At 35.4% G+C, this 23,111-nt stretch overlaps 1 protein-coding gene across 1 annotated transcript in view; it reads left to right on the top strand.

Moving 5' to 3' along the window:
- TSGA10 (testis specific 10) overlaps window positions 1–23,111 on the top strand; it is a gene marked incomplete at its 3' end in the record, with an annotated part of 107,477 nt that overhangs the window by 59,647 nt on the left and 24,719 nt on the right. The window contains exons 10-14 of the mRNA XM_082851316.1: window positions 9,062–9,177; window positions 11,847–12,001; window positions 15,953–16,008; window positions 17,137–17,305; window positions 20,897–21,007. Coding sequence (XP_082707442.1) covers window positions 9,062–9,177; window positions 11,847–12,001; window positions 15,953–16,008; window positions 17,137–17,305; window positions 20,897–21,007 — 607 coding nt within the window. The remainder of the gene's footprint in view (window positions 1–9,061; window positions 9,178–11,846; window positions 12,002–15,952; window positions 16,009–17,136; window positions 17,306–20,896; window positions 21,008–23,111) is intronic.

The raw sequence follows: 23,111 nt of genomic DNA, 5'->3' as shown, positions 1-23,111 counted from the left end.
TTTGGAAACAACCAAAATCTATTCTAGGACTCTGAGCTGGAGATGACAACTGTATGTCAGATCCCATATTAATGTCATACTGAGAACCCTCACTATCTGATTTCTGGCCAGACAAATCACCTGATACCACATTTTCCAAAATTGCTTTAAAAATCTATGATTTGGTTCTGATTCTGTCATTTTGTGAAGGAAGCATTCTGTGCAGTGAGGTTTATAATAAGTGCAGATTTCTCATCTTGAATTTTAAGTCTTAGAATCATTCTGAGGTAACAAAGCATGAATTTCAGCCTCTGCTAATCAAACTGTTGCTTGTAATATTATTTGTTAAAATGCTGAGTGGAAACTATAAAAAACTGTCACCATACGTTACAGCTTGGTTTATCAGTGCTGTCGTCTGTAGAGTTTTCTATTTCACTGGTTTGAGTTTCTCTGGAGAGTCTACTTGATTATAACCAACTATGTGTAAGAGCATTATTTTGAGTGTCTCTGAATGAGTGTCTCCCTTAGAAATGGACAAAAGTGTATACATCTGAGCTCTAATGGAGAGTGCAACTTGAGAACTAAATGGTAATTTGTTTTGAGAATAAGACCATACAGAGAAATCAGGGGAATCGCACCCCATGGCAGATCCCTGATTTTTAACACCTCCTACTAAGGCTGCACAGAGGGTTGGTTTTAAGCCCCAAAATAGGCATTTGATATAAACCATGTTAGATAGCTTAACCAAAGCCCCTTTGGGCTTTGGTAAAAGCAACTCCTAAACATATCTTGAACAAGTTTTCTGAGTGCCTGTTTTCTCATATTGGAGTTAGAAGAGTCTGCAAAAGAAGCTACCAGCTTTATTTCTAAAGTTTCTATTTCTTGAATGTCTGTTTTCGGTGTGGGTTTATTGGTCAGTGATTTAAAGGTCTGATCTGAGAACTTCGGATTATGAATGTAGTTTTCCATTTTTCCTTTTTCTTATTAGGTATATTCTTGTGTTGTGCAGGGGTCTTATGGCTATTTGGGAAGATATGTGGCTGCAGTGCAGTTTAACAGGATAAGGACGGCCACAGTGTACACCGGAAGGTTTTGCCACATCCTCTGCTTGTCTTTTCTGGACTCATTCATTATCATATGCATTGATATACTTATTATTGCAATATATTTATGTCTCTTATATTAGCATCCATTTTTTAAAGAATTTTTTAATGGAGTTGATTTACAGTATTGTGTTAGCTTCAAGTATACAGCACAGTGAATCAGTTATATACATATACATATATATATTCCTTTTCAGATTCTTTTCCCTTATAGGTTATTACAAAATATTGAGTATAATACCCTGTGCTCTACAGTATGTCCTTGTTGGTTATCTATTTTATACATAGTAGTGTGTATATGTTAATCCCAACCTCCTAATTTATCCTTTCTCCCACTCCTCTTTCCCCTTTGGTAACCATAAGTTTGTTTTCTATGTCTGTGAATCTCTTTCTGTTTTGTAAATAAGTTCATTTGATCATTTTTTTTAGATTCCACATACAAGCGACATCATATATTTGTCTTTGTCTGGCTTACTTCACTTAATATGCTGATCTCTAGGTCCATCTATGTTGCTGCAAATGGCATTATTTCATTCTTTTTTATGGCTGAGTAATATTCCATTGTATATATGTACCACATCTTCTTTATCCATTCACCTGTCGATGGACAATTAGGTTGCTTCCATGTCTTGGCTATTGTAAAGAGTGTGCCAGTGATCATTGGGGTACATGTATCTTTTCACAGTACGGTTTTCTCCAGATATATGTCCAGGAGTAGGATTTCAGTATCATACTGTAGCTCTATTTTTAGTTTTTTAAGGAACCTCCATTCTGTTCTCCATAGGGGCTATACCAATTTACATTCCCACCAACAGTGTAGGAGGGTTCCTCTTTCTCCACACCCTCTCCAGCATTAATTATTTGTAGACTTTTTGATGATGGCCATTCTGACTGGTGTGAGGTGATACCTCATTGTAGTTTTGATTTGCATTTCTTTAATAATTAGCGATGTTGAGCATCTTTTAATGTTCCTGTTGGCCATCTGTATGTCTTTGGAGAAGTGTCTATTTAGATCTTCTTACCATTTTTTGATTGTGTTGTTTATTTTTTTGATATTGAGCAGTATGATTAGCATGCATTTTAAAAGTGTTTTACAAGAAGAAAGCTAAGAAAATAATCCGTCAGAGCATTTGAAGGGATTCTTCTTGGACTACAGTAGAATTTAACTATATTTTAAAATATTTTATTACTGTTGATTTACTATGCATTGGTGCTTTTTTTCCCAGATGCATACTGAATGAGGGTTATCAGGTAGGATCTTGTAACAGTCAAGTATAGTGCACAGAATGTTGGTCTCTGTTGTCAAGGGCAGCTCTCCACCAAAAGCCAGATAAGTACCACTGTAAATCCTTGCTGCCCTGATCCTATAACCCAAGGACACAGTGGTGGTTCCCCTGATAGCTTCCAGGGCAGCCAAACTGTTTTCCAAAATTGTTTTACCATTTTATATTCCCACCAGCTGTGCATGAGAGTGCAGTTGTGTTATATCCTGATCAACATTTGATATCATCTTTTTACTTTAGTTATACTAGTGGGTGTGTAGTATCTGAGTGTAGTTTTAATTTGCTTTTCCCTAATGATCAGTGATATTGATTATCTGTTCATTTACTTATTTGCCATTCATATATCTTCTTTAGTGAAATATCTGTTCAAGTATTTGCCCATTTTTTATTGGTTTGTTTATCTCTTTATCATTAACTTATAAAAGTCCTTTATAGGGTCTAGATACAAATTTTTTGTCAGATACATGTTTTGCAAATATCTTGCCCCAGTATAGAGCTTGCCTTTTTATTTTGTTATCAGTGTCTTTTGATGAGCAAAGACTTTAAATTTTGATGAAGCACAATTGAAATTATTTTTCATTTATATCATGCTTTATGTGTTCTATTTAAGAAATCTTTGCCAAACCTAAAGTCACTAAAAATTTTTGCTGTGTTTGCTTCTAGCAGTTTTATAGTTCTACCTCTTACATAAATGTAAGGTCTGTAATCCTTTTTGAATTAATTTTTGTGTAAAGTATGAGATAAAAGTAGAGGTAGTTTTTTGGTTTGTTTTTTGTATATGGGTATCCATTAGTTATTTGTTAAGATTATCCATTCATCCACTGAATTGCCTTGGCATCTTAGTGAAAAAATTGGTTGACCACATATGTGAGTCTGTTTCGGGACTCTATTCCATCAATCTATTTTTCCATCTTTATGCTATTATCACTCTGTCTTGATAATTGAAGCTGCATAATTAGTCTTGAAATCAAGTGCTGTTAAGTCCTTCAACTTAGTTTGTTTTCAAAATTGTTTTGGCTGTCCTAGATCCTTCACATTTTCATATAAATTTTAGGATCATCTTGTCAACATATACAAATTATTATTGGGATTTTGCTTAGAATTATGTGGAATCTACAGATCAGTTTTGGAAAATTAACTATGAACAATATTGAGCCTTTTGATCCATAAATAGAAAATCTCTCTCTATTTATTTAGATCTTTTAAAATTTCTCTCAACAGTGTTTTATATTTTTTCATTGTACAAATCTTGTACACCCTTTGTCATATTTATACCTAAGTATTTCACATTCTTTATGCTATTATAAATGCTTTTTAAATTTCAGTTTCCTATTGTTTTTTTGCTAGTACAAGCAGACCTTGGAAATATTGCATCTTCTGTTCCAGACCACTGCAGTAAAGCAAATATCACAATAAAGCAAGTCACATAAATTGTTTGGCTTCTTAGTACATATAAAAGTTATGGTTACACTATACTGTAGTCTCTTAAGTGTGCAGTACCATTATGTCTAATAAACAATGTACACACCTCAATTTTAAAAGACTTTATTGGACTTCCCTGGTGGCACAGTGTTTAAGAATCCACCTACCAATGCAGGGGACATGGGTTCAAGCCCTGGTCCAGGAAGATCCCACATGCCGTGGAGCACCTAAGCCCATGCGCCACAACTACTGAGCCTGCATTCTAGAGCCCGTGAGCCACAACTACTGAGCCCGTGTGCTGCAACTACTGAAGCCCATGTGCCTAGAGCCCGTGCTCCGCAACAAGAGAAGCCACTGCAATGAGAAGCCCGTGCATTGCAACAAAGAGTAGCCCCCACTCACCGCAACTAGAGAAAGCCCACACACGGCAATGAAGACCCAACACAGCCATAAATAAATAAATAAATAAATAAAATAAAAAGACTTTATTGCTAAAAAATGCTAACTATCATTTGAGCTTTTAGCAAGTCAATCTTTTTGCTGGTGTAGGGTTTGAAATATTTTGAAAATTACCAAGATGTGACACAGAGACATGAAGTGAGCAAACGCTGTTAGAAAAATGGTGTTAATAGATTTGTATTATGCAGGGTTGCCACAAACCTTCAATTTGTAAAAAAAAAAAAAAAATGCAATATCTGCAAAGTGCAGTAAAGCAAAATGCAATAAAATGAGGTATACCTGTGTAAGAAACAAAATTGATTTTTGTGTACTGCTCTTGTATTTTGCAATCTTGCTAAAACTCACTTGTTAAGATAGTTTTTTTTGGTAGATTCAGTAGGATTTTCTACATAGATTATCATGTTGTCTGTGAATAGAGAGTTTTGCTTCTTCTTTTCCAATCTGAATGCCTGTTTCTTTTTCTTGCCTTATTTCTCTGGCTAGAACCTCTAGTATAATGTTGAATAGAAGGATGAGAACAGTCATCATTGTTTTATTCTTAATCTTAGTGGGAAAGCATTCAACCATTCACCATTGTGATGTTTGCTGTAGACTCTTTGTAGGTGCCTATTATCAGATTGAAAAAGTTCTATTCCTAATTTGCTGAGAGTTCATATGAAGAGTGGATATTGAATTTTGTCAGATGTCTATTTTGCATCTATTAATGTGGTCATATGGCTTTTTTCTCCTTTTTTTTAGGGTGTTAATATGGTGAATAACATTAAATAATTTTAGATTGTAAACCAACCTTGCATTCCTGAGTTAACTCCACTTGGACATGATGTATTATAGTTTTTCTATATCCTTGGATTTGATTTACTAAAATTGGTTAAAACTTCTTATGTGTATGTTTGTGATTTCTCTCAAAAGCATTATATTGATAGTTTTAGCTTTTATATTATGTCTTTTGTATGTGGTGTGATGTAGGGGTCAAGATTCATTTTTTTCCCCACATGGCAATTCAGTTGTTCCAATACCAATTGTTTCTTTTCCCCATTATATTGCTTTTTGTTGAGAATTAATTGACTGAATAAATGTGAGCCTATTTCTGGGCTCTCTATTATGGTTTCTATAGTAAGTCTTAAAGTCAGTTTTGGTAAGTCTTCTAACTTTTCATCTCACGTTTTCAATTTTTTTTTTTTTTTTTTTGCGGTACACGGGCCTCTCACTGTTGTGGCCTCTCCTGTTGCAGAGCATAGGCTCCGGACGTGCAGGCTCAGCAGCCATGGCTCACGGGTCCAGCCGCTCAGCGGCCTGTGGGATCTTCCCGGACTGGGGCACGAACCTGTGTCCCCTGCATCGGCAGGTGGACTCTAAACCACTGCGCCACCAGGGGAGCCCTCATGTTTTCAATTTATTTGTCCTTTTATACTTCATTCTGAGAAATATCCTCAATTTGGTCTTTCAGTTTGCTAACTCATTGATCAGCTATATTCATTCTGCTATTTACACCATCTGTTTTTTTTGTTCTTTTAATTTCATCTACTACATTTCTCATACCTGTCACATCTGTTTTTCCCCTTGGTTCTTTTTTCATATTGCTGATATCTTTCTCTTTCTTTTAATATGTTTATTAGTCTAATTAAAAATTTTTGATCTGCTTCTTCTAATATATCTGCTATTGCTGGATTTTGTAATCAGTATATTTTTTTTCTTTTGAAATGACTTGTCTTTTCAAATGTCTTGTCATTTTGGTCTGTGAGCACCTTTTTCCATTGAGATATAAGTTATTATGTCATACAGTCCTTTGGGGGGAACAGCCTCATTGAGTTCACACTATGGGGGATGGAAGAGTGCTAAGGTGGGAGAGACACCATAAAATTGCAATAACATTTTGTCTTACATAACATCTGCTTGTCAGTTTTTCACCTTTTGCTCCCCTGGGTGAAGCAGCAGTAGGAGGCACTCCTTAACAACCTTGGCTGCATATTGAAATCAAATAAGGAACTTTAAAAAAAATAGTGATTCCTAATTCCCACCCTGAGATTTTGTTTGTGTGTTTGTTTTGCGGTGTGTGGGCTTCTCACTGTTGTGGCCTCTCCCGTTACGGAGCACAGGCTCTGGATGCACAGGCTCAGCGGCCATGGCTCACGGGCCCAGCCACTCCGCAGCATGTGGGATCTGCCCAGATTGGGGCATGAACCCGTGTCCCCTGCATCAGCAGGTGGACTCTCAACCACTGCGCCACCAGGGAAGTCCCCCCACCCTGAGATTTTTATTTATTTATTTTAGTTGTGCAGGTTGGATTTGAGAATTTGTTTTACTTCTTAACTTTAAAATAATTTAGGGTGAAAGGAAGTTGCAAAAATACAGAGAGATTCCTTCACCCAATTTCTCCCAGCTATTACATTTTATATAACTATAGTACAATATCAGAAGCAGAAATTGTCACTAGTTCAATGTGTATGTATAGTTTTATGTATTTTTATCATTGTATTCCATGGTATGGATGTACCACAGTTTAACCATTCATCTATTGAGGGACATTTTGATTGTTTCTAGTGTTTAGCTAACACAAATAAGGTAGACCTTATGTATTTAATGTAATTATTATATGTTAGGGCTCAAGTCTCCTGTTTTATTTGTTTTTTTGTTTGTTTCTTCCCTTTGTTTTTCTTATCTCTGTTTTCTTTTTCCCACCTTTCTGTGGGTTACTTGAACATTTTTAAGAATTTCATTTGGATCTATCTTTAATACTTTTGAGTATCTCTATGTAGATGTTTTCATTGGTTGCTCTAGATATTACATTATACACACAGCCTACTGGTGTCACGTTTTATCAGTTTAAATGTAGAAATCTTGTGTCCCTTTAAATACTTTTACCCTCCTCCATTTATAATTGTCTTAATAGATACAGCTTTTTTTTTGGCTCTACCCATGATTTACATTCCCTCAAAGTTGCTGTTTATGTTTTTCATTGATGTTTCTTTAGTTTAAGATTTCATGTATTATATGAGCCATTGTTTCTTTGAATATTATGTTTATTCTCTTGTGGAATTTTTATTAGGTGAATATTGGACCTTCTCATTCTATTCTTTATGTCTCTTAAACTTTATTTTGTATTTTTTCTATCTTTTTTTTCTGTGCTCTATTATAGGTAATTTCCTCTGATCTGGCTTTTTTTTTTTCTTTCTATCTTACTAATTGTCTCTTTAGCTGTGTCTATTTTGTTCTTAAACTTGTCATTTGATGTTGTCCTTTTAAAAGTTTTATTTCAGTGACTTCAGTTTAATTTCCTGAAGTTCTCTTTGGTTCTTTTAAAAATCTGCTGGTTCTTTTTTCTTTTCATTGTGTATTCTATTACTTATGTTATGTCTTAGTATTTAAAACTATTTTTAAATTGCTATTTAATAATGCTATAATCTGAAGTTCTTTGGGATTTAATTTAGTTTGTGTGTATTTTGACTCCCACTAAGTTTGGGTTGTTTCTTAATGTGTTTTTAAGTTTGAATTGTGAGCTCATTTTCAACAGACCTTTGTCTGAGGTTTAGTTTGTGCCTGAGTTGAGGGCATGTCCCTCCAGATAACTTTTATTTCCACTGAGTGTTCTAGATTATATGACCATCCTGGAACCGGATTTTATTTTGATTTCTTATCTTGAGGTTGAGAATTCCCAATGAAGACTTTTAGTTATTTGTATTACCCTGGCCCTAGCAATGTTTGGCAAGCTGATTTCTTCTAGTCCTCTCCAGTAATAGTGTAGCCCTTAGTGGCCTTACGGTAGAGGATCTTAATTCTTTTTTTTTTTTCTTTTTTGGCCATGCCACATGGCTTGTGGGATCTTAATTCCCCCACCAGGGATCAAACCTGGGCCCTCAGCAGTGAGAACACAGAGTCCTAATCACTGGACCACCAGGGAATTCCCGGACCTTAGTTCTAATACTTGTGTTGCAGCCATCTCTGTGGCCTTATCTTCTGTTTCTGAGTTAAAAGGCAAGACTCTAGGCCACAGAGACAGGCAAACCCCAACTGTATCTAACATAACATCAGTTCATTGTCTTATTGCTCTGATTTGGCTCCAGGGGACTTCCCTTACAAATCCTTCTAAGTTTTGCTATACATTTAAAAGGATGCTTCTTACATCATATTTAGTATGTGTAAGTGTTTTGTGGTGAGAGGACTTTCAGATTATCTAGCTTCCATATTTCCAGAAATTATAGTCTGTTTACTTATTAATATTTGTTTATTGACTGTGAACTCCATGAGACCAGGGCCACTGCCCACCTAGTTCACCATAGCTTCCTCAACACCTAGTGCCTGGTACATACTAGCCACTTAATAAATGTTTGTGGACTCAATGAAATGCTATTCATTACAGATTTATTTGTAATAGTGAAAACCTGAAATGAACCTAAATGTCTAATATTAGGGGAGTACTTAAGTAAATGGTTACTGCTCATATAAGGTTTTTCAGCCAAAAAACGATAATTTGGAGGGCTGAATAATAAGACTAAAAAATATTAAAGATTAAGTGTAGGTGGAAAAAAATCAGGATTCAGTTTTGAATTTAGAATATGGTAACTTTAAAATACGTGTAGCCAAAAAAATACAAACTAATGAACACCAAAATGCTAATAGTTGCTTATGTTGGAGTGGCGGATTGAGTATCCCTTTTTATCCTTTATATTTCAAACCTCCTATAATGTGTTTTTATAATGAAAATACTAAGAAGAAAAAAATGTACATTAGTATTCTTAAAAGTTTTTAGATTTAAATACACTAAAAAGTTGATAAAACAAAATTTCAGAATTAGTTTCATTATTAAAATGTTTACAGACTTTTATATGAAAACACAGAAAAAGATCTTTCTGATACTCAACGATACCTTGCTAAGAAAAAATATGAGCTACAGCTTACTCAGGAGAAAATTATGTGCTTGGATGAAAAAATTGGTGAGTTTTTTTTTTTCCCGATGTTACTTTTTTTTTAAAGTCTGGTTTAAAAAAAGTTTTCTTCTCTTCAGTTATAACATAGATAAACTTAGAAATATGCCCTTAAAGTTTTTTAGTCAGAAATCATGGGAAAATGTATTTTTCTTTGATAATAAAAATTTTTACTTAAATTTAGGACCATAAATACTTAGACATGGCTTCATATTTTTCAATGAAGAAATAGCTAAACAAAGCAGCAATACTTTGTAAATTTATGATGATCAATTTTGAATTTATAAGTTTTTGTATTATATGTCATGCCCATAGCTGTTGTAATGAAATACATTACGTATATACTATCTTTGGTGGAAAGTGTACATATATTTGGCTATATCTATGGTATCACTTGAGTTTATAAAGATTATTTTTATAAAGTCTCCTATTATTGTTTCTTACCAGTGATCTTTATGAAAATATGGTTATAACTTTAAAGTAAAATTTTGGTCAAGACTATAAAAGAGCCCATTTTAAAGCAATAAATATTTTTTAAGATTTACTATTATGCAGTTCAAAAATATCTGACATAAGCAATTAGGTGGGTGGAGGTGCTTTTTATTGAGACAGGAAGTATTAAAAGAAAATATAAAAGGGGAAGATTGAAGAACTCATTTCTGGATATTTTAAGTTCAAGTAAAAAGGTAGGGTAAGCAGGTAAATAGATAAGTTTGTATCTCAGATGAGAAATCTAAGCTAAAGATATACATTTGGGACACATCAGCATATAAATGATATTTTAAAACCATGAAATCACCTAGGGGAAATATAGAGAATGAGGAGAAGAGGATTCAGGACTGAGTAAGAAGAAGCCAAAGACATAGGAAGAAAACCCAGAAGTGAGTGTCATTTTGGGAAGCAAGAAAGCAACATGTTTTAAAAAGGAGGATATGATCAATTGTCAGATACTTTCAAGAAGCAAAATAAGATGAGAATGAAAAAACATTGATTGGATTGGCACATTGGAGGTTTTGGTAGCACTGATCCCCCCCAAAAAGTTTGAATTACAGTGTTAGATGTGGAAGATGGGGTAGGTTGACGAATGATTGGGAAGTGAGGAGGTAGAGACAGGAGAGAATAGAAGTCTTAAGAAGTTTGACTATTAAGAGTAGTAGAAAAATGGGGTGGTAGCTTAAGTGGGATGTGGGGTTGAGGATTTTTTTAAGCTAGGATATACTAGTTGTTTTAGAGTTTATTTTATGCCAATGGGAATGAACTCAGATAACAGAACACCCAAAACATGTGGTTTGCCTGGAAAAGGGATGTGATGTATTATATAAATCACCCTCTTGGCATATGGGATTACGTCTCTTAGTGGTGCACTGGGTGGTCCTTGGTGGGCATTTACTTAGAGGTCTAGTCACACAGAGCTTCCTTGGTAGAGCTCTAGACCAGTGGTTCTCAAACTTCAGTCTTTACCTGGAGAGCTAACCTCATTGAGCTGGGCTTCTCGAAGTAGGCTACGGCCAGGGCTTTTGTATCCTTACCAATTTCCTCAAGTGGTTCTCAAACTTTATTGTGCATTAGAATCACTTGGGAGGGGTGCTTGTTAAAACATAAATTGGTCTGCCCACTCAGAATTTCTAATTCAGTAGGACTAGGATGGGACCTAAGAATTTGTATTTCTCACAAGTTCCCAGGTGCTGCCAATGGTGCTGGTTGAGAAACCACAATTTAGAAACCACTATTCCACACCATCTTTCAGTCCTTCAACAGTGACATTGGCTTGCCAGCGTTCTTACAAATCAAATCAGACTTCCTGGGATGATTTTTTTTCTAGGAATTTTTATAACACTACTTTAGAAAAACCAAAATACTAGAAGATATTTGACTCTGAAGATGACTTAACTGGATATTTTATTAAGATCTGTTAGTTACCAGCTTACATCCAACAGTGATTCTAAGCTAGAGGGAGGTGAAATTAGAGGGGGGAAGATTGATAGTCCACATGCTACATCCACACACCCTCCCTACCCCACCACACATCCTACTTTGAGAACTTATTATAATAAGAACTTTCCTTTGCTGTTCTTTTTTTAAAAAATATACTTTATTGAAGTATAGTTGATTTCCAATGTTGTGTTAATTTCTGCTGTACAGCAAAGTGATTCAGTTATACATATATATCTATATATACATTCTTTATCATATTCTTTTCCGTTATTTTTTTAAAATTTATTTTATTTATTTTTTTATACAGCAGATTCTTATTAGTTATCCATTTTATACATTTAGTGTATATATGTCAATCCCAATCTCCCAATTCATCACACCACCTCCCCCCACACCTCTTTCCCTCGTTGGTGTCCATATGTTTGTTCTTTACATCTGTGTCTCTATTTCTTCCTTGCAAACCGGTTCATCTGTACCATTTTTCTAGATTCCACATATATCCTTTGCTGTTCCAATTCAAATGTATTAATTGTGCTTTTACATTTATATCATTTAGAATTTCATGATCAACCTTCATTTTTAATCACTAACAACAAAAGCCATTATTTATTTGGGATACAGTACTTTATATTTAGTCATTGAATATAATACAGGATAATTTTCTTTGAAAAGTATTTCACTCTGCTTGAACTGGAAAAAAATTTATCTTGATTAAAACAATGCCTTTATGATTACACATTTAGATAATTTTACAAGACAAAGTATTGCCCAGCGAGAAGAAATCAGCATTCTCGGTGCAACCCTCAATGATCTGGCTAAAGAAAAGGAATGCCTGCAAGCATGTTTGGATAAAAAATCTGAGAATATTGCATCCCTTGGAGAGAGTTTGGCAATGAAAGTATGTTCTGACAACCGTGGTTTAAAAGAAATGTTTGAACTTGAATCTGAATAAAATAATAGGATTTTCTCAATTTTTTCCTAGAGAGCTAAAACTTTAAAATCTGATTTTGAAATATTTCAAGATAGTCTTAGGAAATATGTGTTCAAATTCACTAGCTAATATTTTGAAATAGATTTTTCTTTCATCACTTTATGATCAACATTCACTAACAATAACTAATTCAAATATCAAAATGTAAAGCATAATAAAAAAAAAGCAGTGAGACTGATTTCTTTTTAAAAGCACACCAGAACTTACGTTTTCAGGTAGCCACCTTGGGAGGCAATATGTGTATTTCATTAAAACCACCTTTGTAATTGTATTCAGAACTGGGGCACGTTGTTACATCATCCTTAGCCTTTAGAGTGGATCACATGGAACTGGTGAATAAAGTTAGATGATAAGCTTCATCCCACATTTCTGTTGTTCAAACAACAACAACAAAAAGGTGTTCTCAAAAAGGCAGGGATATATTGACCCCCTTTTCTAGCTCATAAGCTGATTCTGAAGGCAATTCCTAAACTGTTTTCCACAAATGTTTTAAGCAAAGGCAGCATCTCTGGCATAAGGTCTTTCCCCTCTCTAAGGGAACTAATTCATTCATTTATCCAGCCATCCATCCATTCAACAAACATTTATTGACATGTACCAGGAATTATGTTAGAAACTGAGGTTGAGTGGGCATACCTTCCAAAGGCCTATGGTATAATTCAGAGAAAGATAAAGAAAGAGGCTGTTATGATAGAATGTGCTAAGTACCATAATGACGTATGCACAATGTATGAGTGAAGTTTGTCAGAAACATACCTGATTCAGCCTGGGGGTTGGATTAGGGGAGGGAGAAGATCTAGGAAGCCTTCCACACGGTGATGGTGCCTACACTGCCCTGAAAGATGACTAGGAATTAGCCAAGAAAAGATTTAGAGAAAGGGGACAGTGAGAGAAAGAGTGATCCAGACAGGCAGAGCACTTTTTAGAGAAAGGGTGATCCAAACAAGTAGAGCAGATTATATGAAAGCCCAGTGGCTCTCATAAGAGAATTTCATGAGATTTCTTGATAGTTTAATATGTCCAGAGAATAGAGTGCAAAGGGGAGTATGGGGGGATGAAGGGGGGGGCGGTGGTAAAAGATGAGGTGGGATAGATAAGCAACAAATCAGAACTACACATGATATTGAGTTTAGTTTCCATCATCATGGACATAGAGGAACATTGAAATAATGAAAATGAAATGTTACAATTAGATCATTAAAACATTATCCTAGCCCTTGTTAATCTACATAAAAGGTGGATTGTAGGGAAATGAGAGTAGTGACAAGGACACTAGTTAGGAGTAAAATGATAAGAACTGTATTAGGAGAGTGGCAGTATCCATGAGAGAAATAGACAACTCTAGGAAGTAAGACTGACAAGATGCGCTTTCTGACTTCAGAACCAAATGAATAGTTCCTATGTGTGAAGTAGGAAACACAGGACACAGAACAAGCTTAGAGAGGAAGATTATTGACATGCCTTTGGGACATGTAGTGAAATATTCATAGGCTCTTGGATTTTAAGGTTTGGAGAGAAAATTGAAGTTAATAGATTTGAGAATCATGAGCACAATTGAAGTTATCAAAATACATGAGGTAGTAAATTTTGGCTTTTAACTTGTTGAAAAGTCTGACTCATTATAGTTAATACCTTTTAATATTTTTGAAATTTTATGGTATTTTGGGGGGTGGGATTTTGTTTCTCATTATATTCAAACCACTTTTTGAATAGTTAAACATGATTTTCTTTAGAAACAAATTACTCAATTCTTTCTGAATATCTGTTCCTTCTGTTATATCTTGTATTTCACATTTCTTCCATTCTACTAACTGTACCAATATTATCTTTTCCTTCACAAAGAATATTGAGTTGCAAGTCTATTTCAAAATTAAGAGTTTTGTATAGGATTATGAATGTAAACGCATCCATCCTATGAAAGGAAAATAACTTTTTAAAGCAGTGTTAGACATTCAAAAGAGGAAATGTTCTCTAGAGTGATATTTCAGAGCTGAATTTATAATGCCTTTCAGTGAAAAGCAGTAGTTTTATAGTTTAATCTGGAGATCACAGAAATAAATTACCAAGGAAAAGTCTATATTATAGTGAATAAGGTGAATTTTTACTGGTAATCATAGTTTTAAAAGATGTTCTACTACCTGCTACCAATTAAAGTTAGAAAATTCAATAGCCAGTTCACCGATTTTTGAATCATAAAAGCCAGAATTATTTGTGTAAAGTTTTAGTTTGTTTCTTTTTTCTGAGTAGATTTATGACCATCCTGTCCAGGTTGAATTTTTAACAATTAACTTGAATCTATGTCACTGGTTGGACAGACGTATTGAGATTGTACAAGGAATATCAAATTGATAATGATGGCATAAATTTCAACAATTTAAGAAACAGTACTATTTGGGTCATATTACGAGAAAAATAGGCTAAGAGGATATATTATTGGATACTATACAGTAATTTTGTTGCGCTGGATACTTTACAGTGTTCTTAGAGAGTCTTTCAAGATGAATTTCTATTGATAAAGGAAAGTCCTTTTTAGGCTTATAAGCCATGTTTAAATTTTAACCAAGGAACTTCTGTCAGAAACACTAGAAGTTCAATGAGCTTTTCAGAATTTATTTAGAAGTGTATTAAGTTATATTTCGAAAGCATGTGTAAATATTCCATTTTAAGTGGTATTGTCTCTTTGAGTTTTTCTTCCATTGGCTTGTGCTTCTTAAAGGGGTTTAACAGTTTTGCTAATGGATATTTTAACCATACTTCAATACCTATTACTGCCAGATGTGGAATCTGTACCATTCTACCAGAAAGCAGAATGGGAAACCAGAGATAAAAATACCCTAGAGAGGAGCATGTGAATAAAGGAAGATCACGTACGCACGCACACACACACACACACACACACACACACACACACACACACACACACCTGTCTCTCTGATGAAAAAAACAGCACTAGTTGGGAAATACAGATTTAGTTTTTCATCTTGCTACTTGGTTACTAAGGATTTGAAAATTTAAAGGGCAAAGTGAAATCTAGGTATTTAGTGAAAGAATAATTTTCCTTTTTTAGGACTAATGTTAGTGCTAAGAACCTATGTAAAGTATCTGTAACTAGTTCAGGATCGGCGAGTTTTTAAAGGAGGAGGTGTGGGAATGGTATTGATGGCCTTAAGATATTCCCCCTCATTTCAGTCTTGATTGACTCCATTAATTCTACTTCCTCACCATACCCTTGAAAAGGAAGAATAGCAATTTATTTTTTTATACCTTTGCTCTAGGCCTAATGCTTACCTCCTTGTTAACTCACACCTAAAATTAATCATATACTTTTATAAGTAATTCCATTGGAACAGCTTTTTGAATATGATGTTGATGACATATATATATTATACTTGGTCAAAGTTATTATTCTTAATAACTAAATTCAGTTTTACATGATTCACTTTCCTGGGTTTTATAGCATGAAGAAGTGAGGAAGTAAATCAGTCCTATTCCCAGTATAGAACACTACAATGCCAACCATTGGTTTTCTTCCAAAAACAGGGTGCTTAAGGGGTTCTTGTGTTGCTGGATAACTGCACAAAACATCTTTTAACAGTATTTGATATAATGATATCATATCAATATACTTAAGTATAGTCTTTGCTTAAATGAGCATAATCTATTGTTTTTATCCAGTACGTATACTCACACTGATATATTAGGCTTTAGTTTTAAAGTGTAGCAAAGAAAAATAGAATATAAATGTTTAAAACCAAATGGAAATCCAAAAGGGAGGGGAAATTCTTTTAGTTTATTCAGTTTTAACAGAAATAACAGTTTAAGATAATTTTTTATTTAATACTTATATTACTTTTCAAGGAAAAGACCATTTCAGGCATGAAGAATATCATTGCTGAGATGGAACAGGCATCAAGGTAAGTCACTTATTCAACAAAAATGTGAGCACTTATTGGGGGCAAAGTACTATGTTAGGTATTGTACAAAGATAGTAAGAAACAAGGAGCCTAATGTTATATGTAAGATGATAACTCTCTAATGTTGAAAGGAGGCCTAAGTCTGTTTAGGGAAGTAAAGGGAGGATACTCTGTTTGCCAAGGAAAGCAAAGAGAAGGCATTCAAGGTAGAAAGAATAACAAAGCCACAAAGAACCACAGATCATGTTCAAGAGCCTCTTGAATGACAAGTAAGTGAGTGTGTTGGAACCCAAAGCGTAAGGGGAGAAATGAAGGAGAAGAGGCTAGGTAGGCAGGCAGAGGCCTGTGTTACAGACAAATGAGTCTGTGGGCAATGAGAAATCATTAAAGAATTTTGAGATTTTTATGCCGGAAAGATGAGCTAGGCTGCAGAGGTGATGATAAATTGGGGTTGGGAGTTTGGAGGACAGGAGTGTGGTGTTTGTAAAGGAGAAAATCTAGGAAAATGCCAGGTTTCTGTCTGGGGATGAATACTGGACATGATGAACCTACGTGAGAAAAGATTTTTCTTTGAAGAGCTTTTGAGATGTCCTTATAAGTATGTCTAGTTAGCAGTTAAATATAAGGGTCTAGAGTGTGAGGGAGATGCTGAGGCTGGGGTGATCATTTCAGAGTCATCTGGGTGTAGACAGGGTTGGGAGCCACGGATATGAATAGGAATTGTCTGAGCGAAGGGGTAGCGTGAGAAGAATCAGGAGGCTAAGGGTTAAGCTCTGAGAACCATTCATTTTTAAGAGGGCAGGAGAAGAGGAGCCTGCAGAGGAGACTAAGCCATAGCAGCTAGAGGTAGGATGAAGTCTTTCTTATACTTGAATGTCAGAAGTTTTGAAATAGTTAACAAATCATTGACTACTGTGTATATTTGGCATCCTTGTTTATAGTGAAATGTTGGCAACACAGAGGAACTGCAGTGCACTATCTCTGCAGTGTTTCTTCCTACACATTTAAATGTATTTAAAACTTCTTCAAATGTTTTCATGCTAACTGTCTATCTTCTGTCTTGTGAAAATTTGTTATTCTTTTCTGGTAAAATGTCTCTTCTTATGTACTATTTGATTTGTGGAATAGACAGTCTACTGAAGCCCTAATTATGTGTGAACAAGACATTTCCAGAATGCGTCGGCAATTGGATGAAACAAATGATGAGCTGTCTCAAATTGCCAAGGAAAGGGATATCTTGGCTCATGAGAATGACAGTCTCCAAGAACAGTTTTCTAAAGCTAAACAAGAAAACCAGGTATACTTGTTCCTACAATCTTTTTCTCTGAGAAAAATAGGTATTTCTTCTGAGACATAACCCTCATTTCATTTTGTAGAAAAGCTCAGGCTTTGGAACTAGCCATTTTTTACCTTTATTACACAGAATATGCCACATAATTTCTAAATGAAATTTTCAGACATATAGTTTAAATATCAGAGAAAAGAGGGAACGGGGATATAATAGATTTGCATTAAACCTTAGGAAGTACTTCCTTAGTGAAGGATAAATATTTGAATAAACCAACAAATGAAGATAACCTTCCGAAATTTTTACGAAAAGCATAGATTTATTTGATGGACTGTTACTCCGTTTGAATATGAGTATACAGACCATGATACATTATTTGGTCCTCTTTAGCACTGTGATTCTTTTTAGGAAAATTTCTCTTTTAATTACTTGCTCTCTAAGCCAGTACAGTTCAGCTTTATCCAGAGCTCTCATTACCAATATCACTTTTAATTTTAACATTAAAAAATTCTACTTGGGGCTTCCCTGGTGGCGCAGTGGTTGAGAGTCCGCCTGCCGATGCAGGGGACACAGGATCGTGCCCTGGTCGGGGAAGATCCCACGTGCCGCTGAGCGGCTGGGCCCGTGAGCCATGGCCGCTGAGCCTGCGCGGCCAGAGCCTGTGCTCCGCAAGGGGAGAGGCCACAACGGTGAAAGGCCCGCGTACCACAAAAAAAAAAAAGAAAAAAGAAAAAAAAATTCTACTTGGAAACTTTCTTCCCCCTTTAAAATTTTTGGTCCAAATAATTTCCCTTGCTTTGCTATCACTCTCAATGTGTTCAGTTTGCATCATAAAAGTCTGTATTTTTTTAACTGTTAAATATTTTAATTTACATAATCAGATATAAAGATGCAAAACTTGATTAATTATTAAAAAGTTGCCTGAGGTGTTAAAGTACTTTGTTCAAAAATTAATGAATAATGGGATCCTGGAACAGAAAAAGGACATTATGTAAAAATGGAAGAAATCTGAATAAAATATGGACTTTAGTCAATAATGTATCAATATTGGTTCATGAATTGTGACAAATTTACCATACTAATATAAGATGTTAATAATAGAGGAAGCTAAGTGTAGGGTATATGGGCACTCTCTATACTATTTTAATAACTCTTCTATAAGTCTAAAACTATTTTAAAAGAAAGTTTATTTTTTAAAAGTTAATAGCAATAAAAACAAGAGATGTGAATTTATAGGATCTACTTTGTGTGCTCTATTTATAGCTAAAGCAAATAGGCTAAAGGTAAATATAACTTATATTTATGAAAATTAGATTAAAAACTCTCATATTTACCACCCAGAGTTACCCACTGTTAATGTATTTTTTACTGATTTTCAATGTACTTAAAAAATTTTTATACTATCTTTTACATGAACTTTTTAATGTAGCTGGGATAAAACCACATAGCACTTTATATCATGTTTTGTTCTACATGAGAAGACAATAGAGTGGAGTGTTTAAGACCCACATGAGTTCAAGTCCCCTGCCTGGCTGTGTGATCCTATCATTTAACTTCTCTCAGTTTATCAACTGTAAAAATGGAGAGTAGATGAGAATATGCCTGGCAAGAATGTAGAGTGTCTCGCATAATCACTAGATAAATATTTTTTAACTGTTATTAGCTTACTGTAACATCATAGTTGTTTGTTACACCTTCATAAACATCTTCTATAATCAGAAGAAGAAAATTAGTATCATAACAATATACAAATGTTCAAGAATAGTTTTTTCCTTTGTTTGGGTCAGAGGGCCCAAGAGTAGAAGATGGATCCCTCTGTGGACTGCAGGTTGTTTAAAAACTCATATCATATTGCCAACAAACACATGAAAGGATGCTCAACATCACTAATCATTAGAGAAATGCAAATCAGAACTACAATGAGGTATCACCTCACACTGGTCAGAATGGCCATCATCAAAAAATCTACAAACAATAAATGCTGGAGAGAGTGTGGAGAAAAGGGAACCCTCTTGCACTGTTGGTGGGAATGCAAATTGATACAGCCACTATGGAGAACAGCATGGACGTTCCTTAAAAAACTAAAAATAGAACTCCCATATGACCCAGCAATCCCACTACTGAGCATATACCCTGAAAAAAACATAATTCAAGAAGAGTCATGTACCACAATGTTCACTGCAGCTCTATTTACAATAGCCAGGAGATGGAAGCAACCTAAGTGTCCATCGACAGATGAATGGATAAAGAAGATGTGGCACATATATACAATGGAATATTACTCAGCCATAAAAAGAAACAAAATTGAGTTATTTGTAGTGAGGTGGATGGACCTAGAGTCTGTCATACAGAATGAAGTAAGTCAGAAAGAGAAAAACAAATACCGTGTGCTAACACATATATATGGAATCTAAAAAAAAAATGGTTCCGATGAACCTAGGGGCAGGACAGGAATAAAGACGCAGACGTAGAGAGTGGACTTGAGGACACAGGGAGGGGGAAGGGTAAGCTGGGGCGAAGTGAGAGAATAGCATTGACATATATACACTACCAAATGTAAAATAGATAGCTAGTGGGAAGCAGCCGCATAGCACAGGGAGATCAGCTCGGTGCTTTGTGACCACCTAGAAGGGTGGGATAGGGAGGGTGGGAGGGAGACGCAAAAGGGAAGGGATATGGGGATATATGTATATGTATAGCTGATTCACTTTGTTATACAGCAGAAACTAACACAACATTGTAAAGCAATTGTACTCCAATAAAGATGTTAAAAAAAAGAAAAAACCCATATCATAAAAGATTTGGAAAGCAGAAACCTTAAAAAAAATTTCTTCCTCAATACCACGATTTTAAACAAATTGAGTTGTTTTTAGTGTTTTATCCTGATTTTTTTCAAATATACATTAACATTTTTCTCTGTTATTAAAAATTATTCCAAACATTTCTCATGAATTCATAGTATTCTGTGTGGTTTTACCACTATGTAGATACTATTATGTACTGCATCATTCACCTAATGTGAATAAATATTGTCACATAGCAAATAATGCCTTAATAAACATTCTTTTTCATTAAATTTTATAGATTGAGTTTCAAATTGAATCAAACGCTTATGAGGTTTCTTTTTTAAATTAAAAAGCCTTCTAAGTGGACATGGGTATCGTGAATACCCAAGTATCCATCTCCCACCTTTAACAAAAAGTAACATATTTTTGTCTTTCTTGTTTTTATGAGCTTTTAAAAATGTCTCATGTCATCACCAGGTAGCAGATCACAGATTTGCTTTTCTCAAATTTACATTTACTCTAATAATACATGGAAACGCCCATTCCTTACCATATCTTTGATTACTAGTAAATTTTAACTTTTTTCAAGTATTATCCACTTATGCTTCCTTTTTGTGAATTGTGTTTGGGTTCTTTGCCCATTTACTGTTTGGACTCTTGTGTTTTTCTCACTGTCTTTATATGAGCTTTATATATTAGGTATATTAATTTTTATTTATCATATTTACTGTAAATATTTAAAAATTTATGGTAGTTTTGACACAGAGCAATTTTTAATTTTTTGTAGTCAGATCTAACTGTCTTTTTCTTATAGGCACTGTCTAAAAAACTGAATGATACTCATAATGAGCTTAATGACATTAAACAGAAGGTTCAAGACACTAATTTGGAGGTTAATAAACTGAAGAATATATTACAGTCCGAAGTACGTATATATATATTTCCACCTTGGCTCGAGACACTTGAGTTTTCACTAAAGCTGTTGATGGATTGCACTCATAGGGACAGCTGAATCAAGTGCATTTCTTTAAGGCATAACCTATTTTGATGTTGACAGTTACGTGTTAACTATATATTTAGAATGTCACCAATGTCCAGAAGGGTAACTCAAGGATACACCCCTTTTATTTGCCACTTAGCCATTTTAGATAAGCAGAATCCTCCTAACTGGATGAAGAACAAGGGGCCAGAATCAAGTTGGGCTCACTTATATTTGGAAATGGTAGTTTACAGTTACAAACCTTTGACAAAAGAGGCTCCACCTGACTGTGTAGCAGATCAGAATTGATCTCTCTGTTGTGGAGCCACCTGTTTCCCAGGACCAGAGGGCAGATGGCTCTCTTCTCCATTTCTCTGTTAGTAACCAGTAGACTAGACACATGTTGACGAGTATGTCTGATATCAGATGATTCCCGATAAATTTGGGCACATGTGTGACAACCCTGGAATAAAGAGACAGCTAGACCAAGGATGTTAGGTATGTCCATCTGATAAACTATTATATAAAATAGTGTTGGATTGACTCCTGTAATAGGTGTGGTGTTACCTACTTACGTAACAATCAAACCACTAATAGGAATTCCTCCCCCAAACAATTTTCCTCATCGTATTTAACATATCATTTAATTTCAGTCCATAAACATATCTTGAGCATTTATTTATGGTGTACATAAGACCGTTCAGGACTTTGAGAGGTGAGAGATTCTAAGGACTCCTGAATTGCAACCCTTGTTTTCAGGCAGTAAGGCAGCAGCCTCATGTTGCCAAATCAGGTGATTTCCTACCCTTCTTGAGTTGAAGGTGCTAGCAATGTAATGTCATAAATGGACAGAAGCTTTGGAGTCAGGTAGGTCTGACTCTTCCTCTCACTAATGCCATGGACTTCTGTAGGCCACTCAACCTCCCTCAGTCTCAGTGTCCCATCGGTAATTGGGAAGAACACCCAAGTGAGTAAGATACGCCTAGCACAGTGAGCCATCTAAGTCTATTCTGGAATAGGGCAGAATTAAATAAAAGACTATCTGAGCAACATTTAGCGTAGTAAGCTTTCAGTCGGTGTTAGACACTTTTTCTCCCTAGCCCATCGCATTACCTGAAATTCCACCATTAGGGATTGGGGCTTTTAGATTCTGGAATTGTATTTTCAGACATCACACATCAAACTCCTCTCAGCTTTTAGCATCCTCATGTGAGTTCTTTTTTGAGACTCTGTTTCACAACATAGCTGGATGGATCCAGGCACCCGCCTGAGAGAAAGGATCACGGGTCCATTTTGGTAGGGAGGTCCATTAAGGATTGTCGAGTACTTTATTCATCACCCATCCATTCAGTGTGCAGTATGCTGGGCGCTGAGGTGACAGAGTTGAAAAACTGCGAGGAGACAGAATGGCATCCCTGGCAGTGGGAACAACAAGTAGAGGGGGGAAAAGTAGGTCCTGTAGCTAGAGTGGAATGTGAAAGTGGGTGGTAATAAAGAGGTAAGAAGGATATGTCTGAACTGTGTTTTTAGGAAGCTCTCATTACAACATACACAGAAGTTATTTGAAGAATTGCCTTTTAGAAAGATTGTTCAGGAAATGTTGGAAAAAGAATAAATCAGAAGGGTAACAAAAGAGGGGGAAGAGCAGTTAGGAGAGGGGAGGGTGTAAAGAGCCCAGTGGTCAACCAGAGGGAACTGGTGGGGAAGCACCAGAAAGAGGGAAAGAGATCTGCAAAGAGAGAACTGGAGAATACCAAAGATCAGTTGCACTTTCTTTATAATGTTGCCCATCTTGCACCCCACACTGCTCTGGGTGCTTTGGGCAGGTACAAAAACGGGTAAACTGGTTGCCGGCTGCTGGGAGGGAGGGCACTAAGTGGTTAGAGGGCAGAGAGACGTTTTAATGCAGGCTTTTTCGCTGCTTAAACTTGGACCCATATATTACCTAGTCACAAAGCCAAATTTAATATAAAAATGATTTCTACCTTAGAAAACTGAATTCAACATAAAAATAGTTCCTATCTTTGAGGAATCTGAGGGGTTATTGGGG

This window comes from Leucopleurus acutus, assembly GCF_964270905.1.
Source record: "Leucopleurus acutus genome assembly, chromosome: 12".
In the NCBI taxonomy this organism is placed as follows: Eukaryota; Metazoa; Chordata; class Mammalia; order Artiodactyla; family Delphinidae; genus Leucopleurus; species Leucopleurus acutus.
This window is presented reverse-complemented; position numbering and strand designations above follow the sequence as displayed.